The sequence below is a fragment of the Amphiura filiformis genome, chromosome 19 (genome assembly GCF_039555335.1).
Source record: "Amphiura filiformis chromosome 19, Afil_fr2py, whole genome shotgun sequence".
Lineage (NCBI taxonomy): Eukaryota > Metazoa > Echinodermata > Ophiuroidea > Amphilepidida > Amphiuridae > Amphiura > Amphiura filiformis.
The window spans coordinates 20074114-20093707 of NC_092646.1; the positions used below are offsets into that span (position 1 = coordinate 20074114).

The following is a 19594-nucleotide window of genomic DNA, read 5'->3' on the forward strand; positions in this document are numbered from 1 at the left end:
TCAGTCCATCTGGACCATCAAAGCATGATGAGTACGAAGAGAGACAACTGCCAAAGGATTCTCACACTATGAGAAGTCCTGGAATGTCTAAATATGAAGAGTATGAAAACAGACCAATGAAACCTCTGAGTAAAATATCACCCAGGACCAACCCAAATCATGCGCCAAAACCACGGACAGCTTTCAGTCCAGAACGACGCAGTAAAAGATCGGCCTCGCCAACAAAGAAGCATCATACAGAGGTTAAAAAACCAGATGTTAAAAAACAGGAGGTTAAAAAACAAGAGGTTAAAAAACATGAGGTTAGAAAACCAGTGGTTTCTGGTAGTAAAGAGGATGAAGTGTTTAATAGTTCCGAGGTGGAGAGGATTAGAGCTATCGCTAATACGAGGCGAGGACGGAGGGCGATAGCGTGGGTCAGCACGACGAGGCACGTGTGGAAGCAGAGATGCTGGCGTATCAGGCCAAGAAGAAATCAAGATTGCATCAGCAGCACACGACAAGGAATGAGGCGATACCGTCATGGAGTCATAATCATCACCATCACCAGCATCATAACCATCTTAACTATGATGAAAGACCCTTGCCAACATTAGCAATTGCCAAAAGGTACGTGTAAGGGACCAGTCACTATTTACGCCTGGGGAATGGGGGATTTCACACAGACAATATTTTAAACATTAATAACATCACAAATTTGCAACAAACTCAAATTGTGAAAAAATTGCCCCAGGCAGATTTTCGGCTATTTCTCCATTTACGATCCTGCCCAAAAGTGTCTCCTTTTGACATGGCACATCACATTTTATTAAATTTCTCCATCTAAAATTTCATATTCCCCCCCTCTTTCCTGGGAAATATGTTTGGATTCTCCCTCCCCCCTTGTTCACCAAAAAATTTTGCATTCCCCCTTAAATCCCCCATTCTCACGTGGTGTAAATAATGACCACTCCCTTATTTATTAAAGTGTATTAATTTATAACAATAATTCTATTACCTATGTGCCCATTATTCAAAATGGCGCCCTGTTGTCACAGCATTATGCGGGTACATAAATTGCAGCAATGTGCCCTGATTGCCTCTGAAATGCATTAAAAGCGTGACACATTCTACGCAGAGCATTATGCATGGTTACACATAAATTGTTCCGCTGTACGTGCCACACTAATGCTATGGATGGGCATATACCCTTTATTACATTGTTGTAAACAATTTAGAATATTTGAGCAGAAAAGGTGATATTTTGTCTTTAAATCAGTAAAAATTGTTTAAAATATATTATGGGTTCAACCTTGCCTACTGCCTCACACATTGGGTGTGCATGCACTGCCCTTTAGTTCTTATATAAATGTCAGACATTTTTAGCACCTTTTCAGTGTGTTGAAAGTACTTTACATTTATTTTGTTGCCATTATATGACACCATGTGGACGCCAACAACAATGGCGTTGGTATGACAACCCCTAACAGCTAAATAAAACAATGGTGTTTGTATGACAACCGCTAACAGCTAAATGATTGTTGTTGAGGAGGCATAATGGGCTATTCTATTTAAAATCGCGCTACCCCCCTGTGGAAGATTTTGGAAATATCTTCCATAGGGGGAGTATGAATTTCAAATTGAATGAACACATTGGCAGATCCATTTGATTCTGGTTGAATCTTTCTCAGAGGGAGTATGAAATTCAAATGGAGCTGCTAATGTGTTCATTCTATTGGAAATTCGTACTCCCACTGTGAAATATATTTCCAAAATCTCCCACAGGGGGCGTGTGGATTTTAAATAGAATAGCATAATTGGTGAGAGACAGCGGTCTCTTTTCATTTCCTTTTGAAATGGCATGCTGTCAAACAAATGATTCCTTTGTCATTAGCATTATATTTGATTTTTGTGTTTTTGACATAACCTAAAAATAAGCAATATCTCAGGAGCATGTTCAGTTCCAATTGGAGATTATACTTTATATATGTGACCCAATCCAGTCCACTCAGGCTAAAGTCATACATCAAAATTGAGTTATTATCAGGTTTATATGAAGTAAAAAATTCATTTCTCTCAGTGCAAACCTTGTGTTTATAACTGATTTGGTTGCGAAGTTTACAAGTTCATAGTCAAACTGTGACTAACTTTAACCCTAACCTATTTCTGGCTATATCTCAGTTTTGTATTGGCCGACATTAACCTGAGTGGATAAAATCGGGTCACATATAGTGCATTAAATTTATGCAAAAATTGTACTTTACTTGCATTATTGTACAATTAGCAAGCAAACAAAGTGCTAAAAAGGTCACTCCAAATAGGATTTATGGTGCAGATGCTCTAAACAAGGAAAGCCTAAATCTATTTTCATATGGAGAACAAAACTGTACATAATAATAACCTGGAAGATTCTAGGTGATTGAAACTGTCAAATTGCAGTGTCCCTGTGCTTTATAGCTATTATAGTTCATAGCCACGTGGCTTGCAAATGTGTACTGCAGAAGTGTGATTCTTCAGGATTTTTCCTGATTTCAGGAATTTTTGAGGCCATAATTGAAGCAATTGAATTGATTTTCAGCCTGTTTTGGGGTATTAGCCCAATTTGATGCTGTTTTGAATCTTCCCCTGAGAAGCCATCGCACATAAATGTTTGAAAAGACCCGGTGCATTTGACTGGATTCGAACTGGCAGCTGGAGACCTTCGTAATATTAGCACGACACTCTAGCCAACTGAGCCACAGAGGCACGCTGGAGAAGAGCGGAAGATAAAAATTTATAGGTATTAGGTTTTAATGTTTTTCAGGACTTTCTACTACTTCCAGGATATTTCACAAGCTTTGAATCACACCCCTGGTAGCTAAATTTTCATTCTCCTGCCCATGTCTTTGTTGTAGAAACATTTCTAATCTCTACACAATATCTGTTTCAGCTATGAAATTCCGCATTCTCAACCGTCAAGGAAAGAGACAGAAGCAGCAACGAGAATCCAGGCAGCTTGGAAGGGTTACCGAGCACGACACTACAACAGTAAAGTTATCAATGCACGCAATAACATCAGATCACAGAGAGTTGAAAAACACATCAAATACCTCAACAAAGAACTTGATAGGTGAGTATACACAGTAAAATGTTTAAAGGTCCATTCATACACTATGCCGCAAATGCTTTAAACTACTGCATTGCGATATCGCAATTAAGTTTAATACATTTAGACTTGGAAATGCCACAAGTTGTGTTGAGTTGCGGCAAAAAGTAATCAATATATCGGCAATGCACCACACCGCAATTGTGGCGTAGTATGAACGGACCTTTAATTGTACTTTTATGGTTGTGTGGGATGGTGATGATTGATCATGTAGAAGAGGCAAGGTCTCATCCTCTTCTACTTTGCCGATGACCAAGTTATGATAAATAATAATAAATAAACAGCGCCTTTCACATGTATTAAAGCGCTTTACATTAATTCTGCTGTCGTTAGAATATATGTCAGCTGCCATACATTGCCCAAGCATTCTACCTTAGGCAATAGAAACAAATTAGTTTGATCTTTTGATCGACTATTGATGCTTGGTCGATCCTTATTATTTATGAAATCATTTAATTGACTATTTTTAATTATGATATCATTTTGAATCTTTGCCTGCAATGATATTAACAAATACAAATTTAGCATTAATTCTGATTAATTAGTTGTTAGTTCATTAATAACAAGCATCGAAGCAGCATCGACGGTCGATCTAAAGATCAAACAAATTTGTTTCTGGTGCCTTAGGGCAGTGCTCAATGGACAATATTCCTAACAGCTCCCCATTTCACCCCTGGGTACAAAGAGGCAAGTAAGGTAAAGCAGCCTTGCCCAAGTGCACAACGCGATGGCACCACTAGTGCTCGAAGTCACTACCCTCAAATTACAAGGTAGAGCCTGTACCGGTCCGCTGCGCCACTGTGCCCCCGTCATGTTGTCATGCCTGTTGAACAGGTAAATCAGCATGATTGTTTATCACTTCTGTGTTTACGCTTGTTTATCACATCTGTGTTTGCACTTGTTTATTACGTCGGTGTTTACACTTGTGTGCACTAGTGTATAGTGCCACTGTGCATGTTTCCATTGATGGCAAATGCTGCATTTTCTCTTAGCTTCTCTGCTGAAATTTTCTGCTGAAATAATTAGTTTTGTTCTTCCATAGGTTTTGTAAGAAAATGGGCTAATCCAGTTGGAAATCCATTCCCCATATGGAAGACATGATCTTAATCTGCTACACAGGCAGTATCAATTTCAAATCGGATTACCCGAATGGGTGACTCCACTTCTGTTTGGGAGATTAAGGTCATGTCCTCCATCTAGGGGGTGTATGGATTTCAACTGGAATAGCCCAATGCTGTAGCAGATTGGTGTAGCTTTGTGGCTAGGAACAATGCACACTGTACATTAAACTTTATAAACACAGCACTTATTTGAGTTAGTCATAATTTTTGATATGACTTATTAAACACAGTAATCAACTGCACTTGCAAAACTTGTGAATTTGTCAGACACATGAACATCACATTGCTTATAGTATTCAAGGGTTCAGTGACACAAAGACGTAACTCCGTTTTGGCCATTCTGAGAAAAATGAGTTAAGATAATTAGTCCACATTGACTTAATGTAGTTAAGTCTTTTGTTTCACTTGCCACTGATTTCAATGGGATGCTAAATGGAGTTACTTCTTTGTGTTTATTGGAAAGTGCTCATGTTTCTGAATATTTTGGAGTTACGTCTTTGTGTCTCTGACCTCGTATTGCTTTATTCAATTGTGAACTGAAATATTTATATTTCATCAATTTCAGGACAAGACAGATGTATGAACAAGAGAAGCATCTTAGAACATTACAGATGGAAGCTCTCAAGTTACTCTGGAATCAGGTTAGTCATAGTGATTAGGGTTCAGGGGTCAATTTCACTAACCGTTTAACCCTTCGTAACTCAATGCACCATTCGTAAAGTTAAGAATACCCAATACTAGACGTAATTTTACGAAGGGTCCCTGTAGTAAATCACTATTACTTACGATGGGTACAGTTCGTAAGTAAGTCTAGTGAAATGAAACTTACGACTTGTCGTAAGTTACGAATGATTTCCAGACTTACGAAGCTTCATGAAGTTTAGTGAAATGGACCCCAGATCTTTGTAGGACTCAATATTGTGCTATTCCAGTTGAAATCCATACACCCCCTGTGGAAGACATTCATGACCTTAATCTTCCACACAGGGAGTGTGAATTTCAAATGGGGTTAACTAAATGGGTGACAACATTTGTAATCTACACCCCTTGCGTGGGAGATTAAGGTAATGTCTTTCATAGGGGGTGTATGGATTGCGGCAATCTACACCTGATACTAAATCCAGGTCAATTTTGTACTACTGTAATCTAGATCATAACGTAACAACAACATGTATTTATATGCGCCTTTGCCTAGGGATTCAAGGCGCAAGAGAAAAGAACACCAAAAATATTCAAAAATACAGAAAGCAATGGCAGCAAAAATTAAGGAAATAAGTAAGTTTGATCAATGACTTATTGGAATCCAGGCTGATGGCATTCTTGATTGTAGATGGTAAGCCATTCCAGAACTTTGGAGCAGTCACTGAAAAGGCTCTATTCCCAGCACATTTCCTGGTGCGAGGAATGGTAAAATTAACACTCTCATAGCATGTATGGAGCTTTTGACAGTAAGGCAGTTGGAGATGTACTGTGGAGAGCTAGAGAGCCCATTCAGGGACTTGTACACAAGCATGAGTGTCTTATACTTGATTCATGAGCTGGTAGCCAATGAAGATCTCTTAAGAGTGGACTCACATCAATATACATTTATCTATAATGCAAATTTCATGCTGTAACAGGTTGAGTTGTGCGACATTTGAACAGTAGCATGTAGCAGGCATAATGTGTATGTATATTCATTCTTTTTTAGGTGAGGACACTCCATGAATGGAAGCAAGATGTTGAAGATAAAGATCTGCTCTCACCTCAAAGGCAAGCTGAGACCAGGACTGTGTCGACCTCACCTATTGATACTCATAAGTCATTTGAGTTTCCAGTGCAAAGTGAGGAAAAAATAGAAACATTACAATCCCAGGTGAGATTAGTCAAATGTAGGATGTTGTAAAATTAACTAAGACTAATACCAAAACATGGTTCTCCCTGCAAATGCATGCACAATAAGTGTTATTTTAATTTGCAGAATTGGCCTTTGCAAAGTGTATGCGGTATAATTAAAGCCGTATACACACACAACTTTGAGGATAGAAACTCCTTTTGCGATTACTGTGCAATGGGTCAACTATACACTTAAGGTTAGCAACTATTTTAAACTGTTGCGATTCGGTAGTTCACATCATCTTGCAAATGGTAGTGAGCTTTGGCAAAAATTGCATTGATCATTTCATACCGAGTGTGTACAAGAATTCAAATATCACAGATATACTTGTGGTTCCTGAGTTAAGTTGTAAAGAGGGCTGGAACAACAACACTTTTGTAAAACGTACATAACTCTTTACATCAATAAATTAAGCAGGTTTTCAAAGTGTATGATTTGTAGAATGAACTTTTGCAAAACATCAAAGTGTTATTTTTCAATAATATATTGATTTAGATATTGAAAATCGATATTTTGGTAGCTTTGACTTACAATACCATGTATACCCTTAATAACAACGGTGGTTTTATAATGTTTATTACTGATCAAATACATTACAAAACAATTGCACGAGGAATTATTTATTGACTTTTTAATTATTATGTTCTATTTTTTTTCTTGTTGATGTAGGTTAGCAAGATGCAAGGGTCATTGGATCATCTGACTAGCCTCATAACCTCAGGAATTCTCTCAGCTAATACATCACCAATGTCATTATCATCTTTATCATCACCATCTGCAGGACATTCGCCATCAACATCCCCTCAGAGCAAGAAAAATGGCAGAGTGAGTATATTGGTTATAGCGTTGTTGGTCAGGAGTAGTTGGGGGGGGAAAGTGATATAGGTTTTTTTATTCCTTGTTATAGAATGATGTGAATACATTTTTCCACTAAAACTGATATATCAATGATGGACTCGGCTTCTAAAGATGACCAATTTCAAGAATGTGTTTTTGACCCTCATTCAGCATTGGGCATTTTGAGATACAAATTGGTTAAGTTTATACAGCAGTCAAAGCTCAAATGTTGTTACATGTCTCCCCAAATATTTCTCTGGTCATAAGGATTCAGAAAAAGTATAGTTTTACCTATATGTGAGGTACTGTTCTGGATTTGTAAGCAGAAAGTCGAAGGTCGCATGCATATTCCACAAGGGGAAGAACCTGTAAACTGCTCTGATCTTCAACAAAAATAGTCTCAAACTGTTCATTATAAAAGAGCAATTTAGAAAATGTAGTTTGTATTGTGTTTTAACACAATACAAACTACATTTAAAAATGTTTTAAAATGTTTTAGAAATGTTTTGTTATAATTCAATGGGAATTTACCTTTTTCGCCATGGTAAGGACATATCTTGGCTGTGACAAACCTATCTTTATTTGAATTTATATATTAGACAAACAATTTGCAACTATTTTGATTAAAATTGATACAGTTTTCAGGTTTTGACCCCTGTACCATGCTGAGACCAAATTGTGACTTTATTAATTCCAGAAGGGTACGTCACAAATAGGTAATTTCTAGATCCTTGCGACAAGAGGAATTATTTGGTGAAATTGTCAACAACATTCAGGCAGGTTTGAATTTTTACCTTTGTATGATCTTTGACCTCTGTATCACAAAATGCCTAATGTTGACAGAGGGCAAGTAAACTTATCTTTCAAATAGGATGTCTTGAGAAACAAGAAATATTCAAAATTTTTATCAAAACCAAACTTCAGATGCCAAAGCAAAATAAATATGGTAGGCATCCAGAGAATTCTTGGTTTCTGTTTTATTCCAAATATATATGAGGGATTGAGTTTTTTTTAATCCAGGGAAAGTTATAAATTGTTGCCCTGAAGGTATTTTGGAGAGCAGTTTGAGAGTGACCTCTCATGACAATGTTAACTTATGCTTAAAAAGTTACCTTTTTCAGAGTCTTCATTGAGCAGCGACGTAGCTTGCGACACCATCACGGCATCTTCATTCAGCGTAGTGATGTTTTGTTTACAATCCTCCGGTCACATGACCACCCGATGGGTGGTCAAGTGTCAACAGATCATTGTAGATGGCGGGCAGGTCGTATCCGGCGTCCCTGTTGAGCGTGGGTCTTTGTGTCTTAATCTCTATGGCTTCCCTGATCTTTCTGTTCCAAAAATGGTCTTCTCTACCGATGACTTCCACATCTTCAATACTAATATCATGTTTATGATCAGCTTTGTGATCACCGACTGCTGTTCGGGGCAGTGGTTCTAGTATGTTCTTTGAAACGGGTGCCGAGAGATCTGCTTGTCTCACCAACATAAGTGTTCTCACAGTCGGGCAACTGATTTTGTAGATTACACCACATTTGTTGGGTTTTGGGGTTTTGTCCTTCGGATGTACTAGGAAAGATCTGATGGTATTGACCGGTTTGTGGTAAGCGTTGACCCGTGGTCACGGAAAATATAGGATAGTTTCTCAGAAAGTCCTTTGATGTATGGCAGCGGGACATTGATTTTTCTCTCATACTGTCCAGTTGTTTCTTTGCGATCTTTCTTTTCTTTGGTTTGGGGTTTTAAACATCCAGGACTTATAGCCGTTTGCCTTGAGTGCAGATTTTACATGGCTCGTTTCCTGTTGTTTGTCCTCCTCTGTAGTGACTAATTTGTCCACTCTGTCCATTAGCGTTCTGACCACTGACCTTTTGTGCTCCAGATGGTGGTTCGAGTCAAAATTCAGGTATTGGTCAGTGTGTGTTGGTTTGCGATATATGGTGACCTTGGTGCTACCGTCATCCTCAACATGAATACACGTGTCCAAGAACGGGAGTTTACCCTCCTGTTCGGGTTCGTTTGTGAACTTAATGTTCTTGTCCAGGCTATTGATGTGCGATGTAAATCCATCTATGTCATATTCGTGGATGAGGACGAACGTATCGTCGACATAGCGAAACCATTTCGACGGGGGGCGAGGGGCTGTAGCAAGAGCCTTGACCTCGAAACTCTCCATGTATAGGTTGGCCACTATGGGAGAGACGGGGGAACCCATCGCCGCACCATGGGTTTGCTTGTAATATTGTCCTTTGTAAACGAAATAGGTGGTATTGAGACAAAAAGTGAGGAGTTCCAGGATATGGTTAATTTTGAGGGGGGTGCGATCCTTTAGCGTAGCGTCTTTCTCCAATTTGTCCCTGACAGCTTGAATCGCGTCTGGTGCGGGAATGCTCGTGAAAAGGGCAGAGACATCATATGATATCAACTTCTGCCCTGGAGGTACTTCCAAGTTCTTAACTTTTTCCACGAACTCACCACTGTTGTGGATGTGGTGTTCAGTTTTACCTACTAAGGGACTGAGGATATTGGCAAGTACTTTGGCTGCATTGTAACTCAGACTGCCAATGCTAGACACTATGGGTCGGAGAGGAGCTTCTGGTTTGTGAATTTTGGGAGTGCCATAGACTTTAGGGACTTCCTCAGTTGTGGGGTAGATTTTGTGTTTAATGTCTTGAGGAATGGGATCACTGTGTTGCCATTCGCGTATTATACCAATAAGCTCACGTTTGTATGCTGGCGTGGGGTCTTTAGCTAGCTTTTGGTATGTGGTTTGATCATTGAGCAAAGACTCCATCTTATCTTCATAGTCACTGGTATTAAGAACTACAGTGGCACGACCTTTGTCGGCCGGTAAGATCGTGATATTTTCATCTTTTTTCAAGTCAAACAGAGCTTTCTGCTCACCTTTCTTGATGTTACACGGCGGCACTTTGGATTTGCGAAGACACTTAACAACATCCGCTCGTAAGCTTTGAGCTTTTGCTGGGGCGAGTTGGCGACATGCTACTTCCGTGTTTACAATGTATTCTTTCATCGGAATTTCCCGCGGCGTGACGGCATAGTTAAGTCCTTTTTCAAGCACAGTTTTCTCATTTTCACTCAGTATCCTGTCCGATTTATTGATGACCCATCTATTCCTATCTATGTCATTCTCTTCCGCTCGATTTTTGAGCAAAAACTCTTGCTTGGCTGTCACCAATTTACCGAATTTCTCACGTTGTTTACATTTCACTTTGTCACTTTGCCACCCATCGGGTGGTCATGTGACCGGAGGATTGTAAACAAAACATCACTACGCTGAATGAAGACGCCGTGATGGTGTCGCAAGCTACGTCGCTGCTCAATGAACACTCTGAAAAAGGTAACTTTTTAAGCAAATGTCAAACATGACAGAGTCCAATATCAGTATACACGCTGCTAATGTTAACTTACTTCCCCCCACCCCCCAAAAAAGTTTTTCTTCCCAAATTTCTAAAATAAAAATGATTTATCTGTCTTTTTGTCCTGATCAGCCATCTTCTCCAACCAAATCAAGGAGTCCTCAGACCAGTCCTAGATTAAGCAACATGACATCACCCAAGAATCTCAGCATCCATGTACGCTCCGACACCAGCATCAGCCTCAGTTGGCAGCCCTCACGTTTACTCAACGAGAAAAGCGAGCCGCTATCGACCCCAGTCAAGTTGTATCGTTTGTCTATCACCGTGGGAGGGCGCCAGAGAGAAATGATGGAAGTGCCGCATACACAAGCAATATTAGGTGGATTGACACCGGGTTTATACAAGTAAGCTTTACAAGGCAGTTTGTGATCATATAACATTGTTGGGCAAGAAAACCCTCCTATGTGTCATTGGCCCCTGAACATGTTTAAAGCAAAACCTCCCATGAAACTGGTTGGCACTTTTGTTTTAAGCATGTTCAGGGCCACAAACACATGGAGGTTTTTCCTGCCCAACGACGTAATTTGCACCACATATTGACTCCTAATTAATTGAAGAAGATTTTTATTTATGCAAATTGGGCTATTCCATTTGAAATCCACACTCCTGTGGAGATTTTGCTGAAGTCTTCTTCCACAGAGGGAGTATGGGTTTCAAATAGAAAAGATAATCGGGTAACTTCAATTTGAAATACTCAATCCAGTTGTAGACAATATAGGTAAAGCCATGTACAGGTGGGTTACAAAATAATTAACCCCTAGCTAATTCCATTTGAAAAACACACTCTCTCTGTGGACAACTTTTCCTTAATCTTCACCAGAGGTATGGCATGTTTCAAATAGCTCATTATTATCAGGGATGAGATTTCTCAGCAGATCCATGGAAATCCACCGATTTGAGACCAAAATATAACCACCCTGAGATTGATGTGAATCTGGTGAGAAATTGATAGGGAGGGGGGCAAGAAATTTTATTTTAGTAGTTTCCCTATATTCATCTATGGTCATGTTTTTTATACTGGGCACCTAAAAAGGGTGGCTCTGTTGCATTTTTACTCATCAAGACATGTTTACATGTATGTCGTTTATTTATTTGATGTTTATTATGAGCTTGTCTGGTACTATTTTGTTCCTTAGACATTGGCCTTTCAATTTCTGAAACAAAAATTTATGATTTTCATTTGTACTAATTACTGCAACTCGTTCAGGCTAATTAGTCAGGGGTGGCTCATGTGATGGAGGATCATGTGGTGGAGGATCACAATGCTGTACAATGGTGATCCTCCGCCACATGATCTTCAATAAATATTATTGATGGATTTCTATTTTCTACTTGTTTTTATACTTGATCTCGGCTAAATGATATCATGTTTAGCATTCATTGCCTCAGTATTTGTTAATTAGACAATTAAAATTTACTAATTACTTGTTGCTACACTAATAAAGTTCATTGACCTCTATGCATTTGAATAGGGATTTAATGTAGGGAACATTCAAAAGGGTGCTACGGGCAAACAAAACATGATAAAATGCTCAAATTTCTTAAGCAGACCTTGGTTGTGATCCTCTTTACTTTAGTAAACTAAAAACTAGTAAAACATAGAAGGTTTATGCGACAAATCTGAAAGAGCGCCCTCACACTCAATTTGGTCCAAAAAGTCAATTTTTACAAAAACGCTTTGTCGAATTCCCTTTGTAACTTTCAAAACTGGATTGTTGAGCTTATTTTACATCTAGTTACATACCTCAATCATGAAAATTTGCATTTCCAGTGCCAAATAAGGTATGTTTTGAAGAAATTTATATAAATATAGATAGATTTTTGACAACACTGTATCTACATTTTGAATTACTTGACCGCCATAAGTTCCATATGACTGGGTGGGCAATTAAGTTAGCTATTTTAAACATTTGTCAAATTTTTACATTATCGATGTACGTCGGGGGTGACACCCCTAACTGAATTAATATTTTCATACTTATTTTGCTTGTTACACCCTGTATATTTTATGGGCCACCCTGTATAATGACTCCCATTGTTTCGTTTCTGAAATCATCGGAGTATATGCTCTCAGAATATATACTTTAATTGGGTTCTAATGTAAACTTTTGAAGTTATAGTACCAAACCTGTAAAAACATGTGATTCGCTTGAAAAATACACATGCAACGCAATTGGTGCCCAACATAAAAAACATGACCCTATATTTCATTGTCAACATTGCATTAATACCCAATCAGTAAACTTGTACTATTCATGCATGCATGACATCAGCATGCAGGGACTTTCCCAAGCATTGGGTGAGAATGAGGAGTTAGCGTGATGCAATTGATACTATTTTATCGCCAGGATCCACTACTCAAAATATTGGACCTGCCTGTTGTCTATCACACGGAAGAGGATAGTAAAAACAAAAATTCCTGTTGTTTATTCTCTAAGAGAGTCATTCCAAGAATATTTTGACAAAGCTTCACCATTCTGAGGACATAGCGTCGTGGGCAGGAAAAACCTATGTGTCATTGGCCCCTGAACATGTTTAAAGCAAAACCTCTTGTGTAACCGCTTGGCAGTATTGTTTTAAACATGTTTAAGGGCCACAAGTACATACAACTATGAGAGTTTACAAGGCTGTGTCCTCTGGTAGGTGGTGATGTATGTAGTGGGGTGTGTGTGTTTTGGTTTAGCTATACATCATAGGTCTTGGGTCTTTATAATTGAATATGCACATTATATTCATTTCAGATTCTTCGTTCGTGGTGCTAACAAACAAGGCGAATCACCAGCGTCCAACATCGTCAAGATCAGACTACCAAGACCCGGTGGCCAAACCAAACGCAAGGGGAGTGACGGAGAAACTGAAGCAGTTGCCAAGGAGACCAAACACGAAGACGATTCAGAAACTTTATCACAGTCGGCATCAGAGTCTCTGCCCGAGACAATTCATGATGTTGATGGAGCGGCAGATAAAGTTGAAACCCCAGATGTACTTTCCTCCGCAGAGGAAGAACTTGAAGGTGCTGCTGCTAAGGACGTAGCACGAGAAATGAGCGTTAAGATTGTTGAGGCCGCCATCGAGAATGCTCTTGATTCTGTAGAATCAAAAGCTAACTTGGAGCAAATGAACAACTCAAAGTCTAATTTAGATTCAACTCAGGACAGTGACAAGAAAAGTGCAATGACCCCGTCATCGGAGAACTCCGAGTCGTCGCCTACCATTCCAGAAGCAGTGAGCGGTGAGGAACATGTTTGTAGTGAGCCAAGTGGCACCGGTGCTGTGTGTGATGTTGCAGTGTTGCCAGTAGGTAGTTCTTGTGGTGATGGTATTGATGATGGAGTGATAAATAATGATGACAATGTTGATAATAATGATGTGCAGGGTGTGCCGTGTGCTTCTGATAATGTATCTCCTCCTTTACAGCTCCCAGGAAACGATAACGACGAAGAAACGGATGATGACGGTGCGCCCTCAAATGAGACTAAATTGCTGAATAAAACATTTTCGGTTGACGATGATACAAACAAGGCAGCATCTGAAGAAGAAGCAGGGTGGACATTCCTGTCTAAACCATCTGATTTGACCAAGGACTCTGATTCAGACACAGAACCTCAACGCTCTCAGAGTGCACCAGCTACACCAATGCCTTTCACCACCGCAGATGGTGCTAGACAAGACAATCCATTTGAAGGTGCTGATGACATACTCAAAGATCTAACCACCGCTGAAAAGCAGGAACAGCCAACAGCACAGCAGCCTGCAGTGCAGCAGCCTATAGCTAAGTCTTTGACACCTCCGGGAAGTCCAAAACTGAAAGAAAGATACCCAAGTTTGGTTCAGGGAGAAGGTGCTAAGAAAGAGTCTGGAGCCTCACCACCTGCCGCTGCTGCTACTGCTACTGCTACTCAGAAGGTTGCACCTGAGCAACCAATCAAGAAACCCATCGTCGAGAAGCAATCCACCAAAAGTAAACCTAGAATTGGAAAACTTGCGGCCAACTTCTTTGGTAAATCATCTCATAAAGCTTCCAAACAGTCTCAGAAAGCAGAGGATACCAAGTCCTCGCGTAAGCAACTGAGAGATGCGCCGTATTCAAGAGATACTAAATCAAAGAAGAATAAAGACAAGCTGTCGTCCAAGCAAGGCCTGGCCAAGACAAAAGGAAAGAGTGCTTCGCTTGATAAAGGTAATAATTTAAAATCATTCAGCAGTTCAACTGATAGCGCACCCGGCGGTACGCGCGAAAGATCGCAGTCAATTGGACCGATCGAAGAGAAAAGTTGGAACCGACTGAAACACCGAAACTTAAGGCGATTGAGCAAGCTGCAAGCACTGAAGGAAATGAACCATCTCAATCCGGTTCTCAATCGGAGCAGACGGGAAGTGAAAAGACTGGTGAGCTTCACACAGATGCTAACGCAAATTTAGAAAATAAAGCTGTTGCCGTGGTAGCTGAAGCAAGTGCTGCTGATAGTTCCACAGGAGAGTCTGGGAAACATGAAGGTTCAAAATCTGACGAATTATCTGCTGAAAACGATGATGCCTCCCAGCATAATGTATCTAAAAATAACCACAAGGAGAGTGGTGCAAGTAATGACCCGACCCAGGCCAATGGCAAGAGTCGCTTACCTCGGATGCAAAGTGGAATACCCGAACCCAAAGCAAAAGCTGCTCTAGCCAAGAAGACTCAACCGGGAAATGGGGGTGGTGGAAGTGGTGGTGGTAACAAGTTTGATCAGGTAAGCTTACAGCATCCAGCACAGGAATGGCTGACATATATAACCAGCAGCAGCATCTCTACTGATCTACATCTCCTATTAATATATATGCATGCTGCATGTTCTGTGTGTTTAATATGTATATTCTGTTTGCATGAGAGTTACTTGCATATAAATTATATACAACAGTATCTCTATTCCATCTACAAGCATGTGTACCTCTAAACAAGTGATTTCTTTTTATGAAAGACACAAAAGTGTTACATTACAATAGATTGGTCTTACAATAATACTTGTTTATACTGCTTCCTGTATCAGTGATATAATTTGCTCAAACTACAAGTAATGTTTTCTGGAGGGGCGTGCCTTTTGTCTTCTTCGTCAAAATACCCCACTCATTTGGAGGCATATGTGACCCATCATATCGAAACACGGCAGTTGTCGGAAATCCACATTTAAAGATAATAAAGAAAATGTGTCCCGAAAAATAAAGAAAATAATAAGAAATTTGAACTGTATTTGTCACATAAAATCGCCATTCTACATGCGATATTAATGAAAAAGGTGCCATTTTAAAGCTTAAAAACAGTCCTTTAGTTTGGTAAAGAAATCTACAAGTTCATTTTTGACGACAACTGCCGTGTTTCGATGTGATGGGTCACATATATGCTTTTAGATGGAATTCTTTGGTATACATATGTAGCAGTAAAATGTAAATAAGAAGCAAAATTAAACTCTACACTACTCAAATTTAGTGTGCTCACTGGAGCACTTTCTCTGGCTCAACCAGTGTCTTCAGCAGATGTTATTGCTCTGATGATTTGTTGTTGCTAGTGATGTTGAGATACCTCCAAATCCGTTGACGTCACAGATGTAGATGACGTCAAACAAGATGTTGTGGCACCACTTGGATTCCTGTGTCCCTGTCACAAAAGATTCAGAGGTATCTCATCATCACTAGTAACAACAAATCACACAGTAGACTGTAAAATCGCACCAGCCAAATTTGCACGCTACAGAGCCTGAAAAAAAGATCCCGCGAACCATGGGGTGCTAATGGGTGCTGGGGTGCTAATGAACGCGTCGCCAGCACAAGCGTCCAACGCGATCAATAACGCATACAAGTGCGCCTACGCGACCGGTAGTTCCTGGCACGCGATGACATGGTCAATGGCCGCTTCCACGCAGTAACATACTTCTGAACTGAGTGTCAGGGCCCAGAACAAATCTTCAAAGCAATAACATGCTGAAGATGCTGGTTGAGTTGGTGAAAGTGCTTTGGCGAGTGTACTAAATTTGAGTAGCGTAGAAGTTAAATTTTGCTTTCTAACTTTACATCTGTTTGAAGTAACTAATAACTAACACATGAGAGTATCATATAGAATAGTTTCAAAACTCATGCATCATAATTTCAAAAACAATTTTCATCTTACATATTATGAATTTCAATGCCAACCCAATTTGTTCGGTGTATTTTAGAGAAAGCCTTCTCTATCATCAGCTGGTGGTATCTGAAAGTTAACTGGTCGATCCTCTACCAATTCTAGATATCTGCGTTCTTGTTGCTTGCAGCAGGTATCATATTATACGGAGGGTTTAGTACAAAAAGGCCCTATCTGACAAGTTTTGCATTTTACATTGTACAGATATGACACCTGGCCATTATTGCAGATAGGACCATTTTGCACCGAGCCTGGATTACATAAATCCTAGGCCATTTACAAAATTGACCCTAGATCTGTTTGAACTGCCAGTAGATTACTGCATATCAGAATACCCTCTACCAATTACCACCAAACCCCATCATAGTAGTTACACATTAACTTGTATATATGCATCATTTCTAAAAGTCTGATTGAATGAACCATAGATTAATATTTAACACTTACATTGGAATGTTCCACTCCATGTGCTCTCTAAGCGTACTTGAATTCAGCTGATGCCGGTACAGCATTTGAACCTGGCGACATCGCTCATCTGAGTGCTCAACTTGTCAGCACTTGCGCTCGAACTTTCATTTGTATTTACTCACGTTATTTGCCTACACCCCTAACTTATCGTCGGTCCCCGTAGGCAACATGCCTACCTTCCGCCGCATGGAATAAACAAAGTAGTTTGGTACAATGTATTTAGAAAGAAAGTACATAATATGTATACCTCCCGGGACATATATGAAGCAATTATAGCCAGGATTTGTGCAAATGTTTATACAAATCCAGTTAGTGCACTGAATGTGACAAATTTGTAAAGCAACAGAAATCTTGATCAAGTCACTATTATATTTAATCCCACTGTTGACTACAACATTTTATTCACCAACCTAAGTAGTAACTAATATTTGAATGTTGTCAGATCTTGAAATAGTATATAGTTTTATTGTATCAGTATTGACTGATAGTTCTAGTCTAGATCACATACATATAATTATTCAGTTCTAGTTCATATTGCTTGCATCAATATGTTAGTATGTGATATATTGTGCACTAGAAGCTCTCCTATCTTCAACCAATTCATCATATATTGATTCATGGGTAAAAGTTTCAAGAGATGTTTACTTTTCCATGACTTGACATATTTTTCAATGGGTAAAAGTATTTTTCCAAAGTTCCAAATGCATTTATTTTATCCATAAGTTTGGAATTTTCAAGTTTATAAACCCCTTATTGATTCTGTTTATTAGTTTGTAACCTACTCCTCTCAATTCAGGCTCATTTTATTCATTTGTTGAGTTTGTAAGCTGTTTTTTATCTGAAGGTGTAATTTAGACTTCATCTGGAAGTGATCAAGTGAAAGTCTTTTTTTTCTTCTTTTTTTTTAAAGTTGTATCTGAAATAAGTTCTAACTGAAAATTGGTGAGAAACTTATTATATACATGTTTGGAATTGTTCAGAGTGTCTTTATGAAAATCCTTTTGGGGTCCACAAATTATATATAAAAAGTATGTGCAGTAGCATATGAGAGGGCAAATACCAAAATACCAGTGGCGTAACAGGGGAGGGGGGAGTACAACATGCCCCGGACGTCATCCTTAGGGGGAGCCAAATTGACCAATTCAGCATCGATTCTGCGCCCCTAAGCGATGAAAGTCAAAATTTTCGCGCGCTTCAAGCGCATGTCAGCACATAATCAATTGAAAGAACATTTTAATACCGATATTCAACTTCTAGTAACCAAAATTAATTAGTGGTAGGCCTTATTTGTCCGAAATATGGTGCGCTCTGCACGCAATTGTTCAAGAATTGGGGGTGCCATTATGTATCCTTAGCCCTGAGCACCACAACCCTATAGCTACGCCACTGCCCGCGTCTGAGATATTCTCGGGTGTGGGGGGTAGGGGCACCAATTTTGTTTCTTGCCCTGGGCGCTACCAACCCTAGTTACGCCACTGCTGTGATAATTGTGTGTAGGATCTGCAAAAATTTTCTTGGGACTTGAGTTAGCAAAGCAACTCATTTTGGGGTACAACACCCCCATCAGCAACCCACCTGTTCCTGCAAAGACCACTCTGCAAGGCATTCCACTAAAATGATAGTAACCATCCATAAACTGTTGAAATGTAATATGTAGGTCCTATGACAGGAATGTAATACCCTGATTATGATGACTTGCAGTTAATGTGTGTGGACCTTATTATAAATATCTATATCCAATCATAGGTAGACAATATTATATTGAAAGAATTGTGCAGGCTGTCTCAAAATGAGTAATAATCATCTATGTGACAATATCCATATTTTCCAATTTTACAAGACCATTTAACATGATAAAGGTCACAACATTTTTCCTGTAACTTACAATACATAAAATCTGTTTTGCTTGGAACCTTTGAACTTTTAGAATCAAAGTTGGATATTATTTCAAAATTATGATAATAATCAAATTATATTTTTGTAATAGTAATGTCATTTCTTATGACATACACCATTCAGACAGCCTGTAAAGTATGCTACAGCATGGACTCTACATAGTTTTAAATAGTAATCATTTGTCTCTCTTGTGAAAACTATAATCTCTTTCTATCATAGATGCCACTTTTCCATCTTTTGCCTGACACCATCTAAGAAAGATTCACTCCATTTGAAATGCACACTCCCCCTGTGGAAGATATATCCAAAAATTTTACAGGGGTAGTGTGGATCGCATTTGTGAAATTTGGGGGCAAATAGCCATGCACTTTGAGCCCTAAACACAATTATGATTGAATATAGCTATTATGCATTGCCAAGATAAATTTCTAATATATTCTATATTTGTTTTTGTATTCTTAATCGCTTTCCATGTGGATTAGGATGTTGACTATCTCCAAGGCTAAGGTAATGTGAGCGTTGTCTCAGTTTTGAATTTGATAGTTTATTCGCCACACCGTTGTTCATGTAGTGCATTTGCACCCATGTTATTAACTGGATTTTTCCATTTATTTATCTTATCGTATTTCATTCTTAGTTAACCTGGGTTGACCTTTCAATGCGCTAGCATTGTTCTCC

The 19594-nt window shown here is 39.1% G+C and overlaps 2 protein-coding genes across 3 annotated transcripts in view; both read left to right on the top strand.

The window, feature by feature from the left end:
• The first annotated feature begins 441 nt into the window (after positions 1 to 441).
• Positions 442 to 14820, top strand: LOC140140429 (uncharacterized). Its single transcript, XM_072162190.1, has 7 exons — positions 442 to 609; positions 2909 to 3088; positions 4811 to 4886; positions 5936 to 6100; positions 6791 to 6946; positions 10471 to 10742; positions 13140 to 14820. Exons 1-7 carry the CDS (start codon positions 449 to 451, stop codon positions 14818 to 14820), a joined length of 2691 nt encoding a protein of 896 aa, XP_072018291.1. The 5' UTR covers positions 442 to 448.
• LOC140141023 (uncharacterized) overlaps positions 14305 to 19594 on the top strand; it is a 57133-nt gene continuing 51843 nt past the window's right edge. Inside the window, exons 1-2 of one of the 2 annotated variants that reach the window (XM_072162801.1) lie at positions 14305 to 15131; positions 19399 to 19423. In XM_072162801.1, coding sequence (XP_072018902.1) covers positions 15091 to 15131; positions 19399 to 19423 — 66 coding nt within the window. In that variant the 5' untranslated portion in view covers positions 14305 to 15090. The remainder of the gene's footprint in view (positions 15132 to 19398; positions 19424 to 19594) is intronic. The other variant, XM_072162800.1, reaches the window with a different exon arrangement.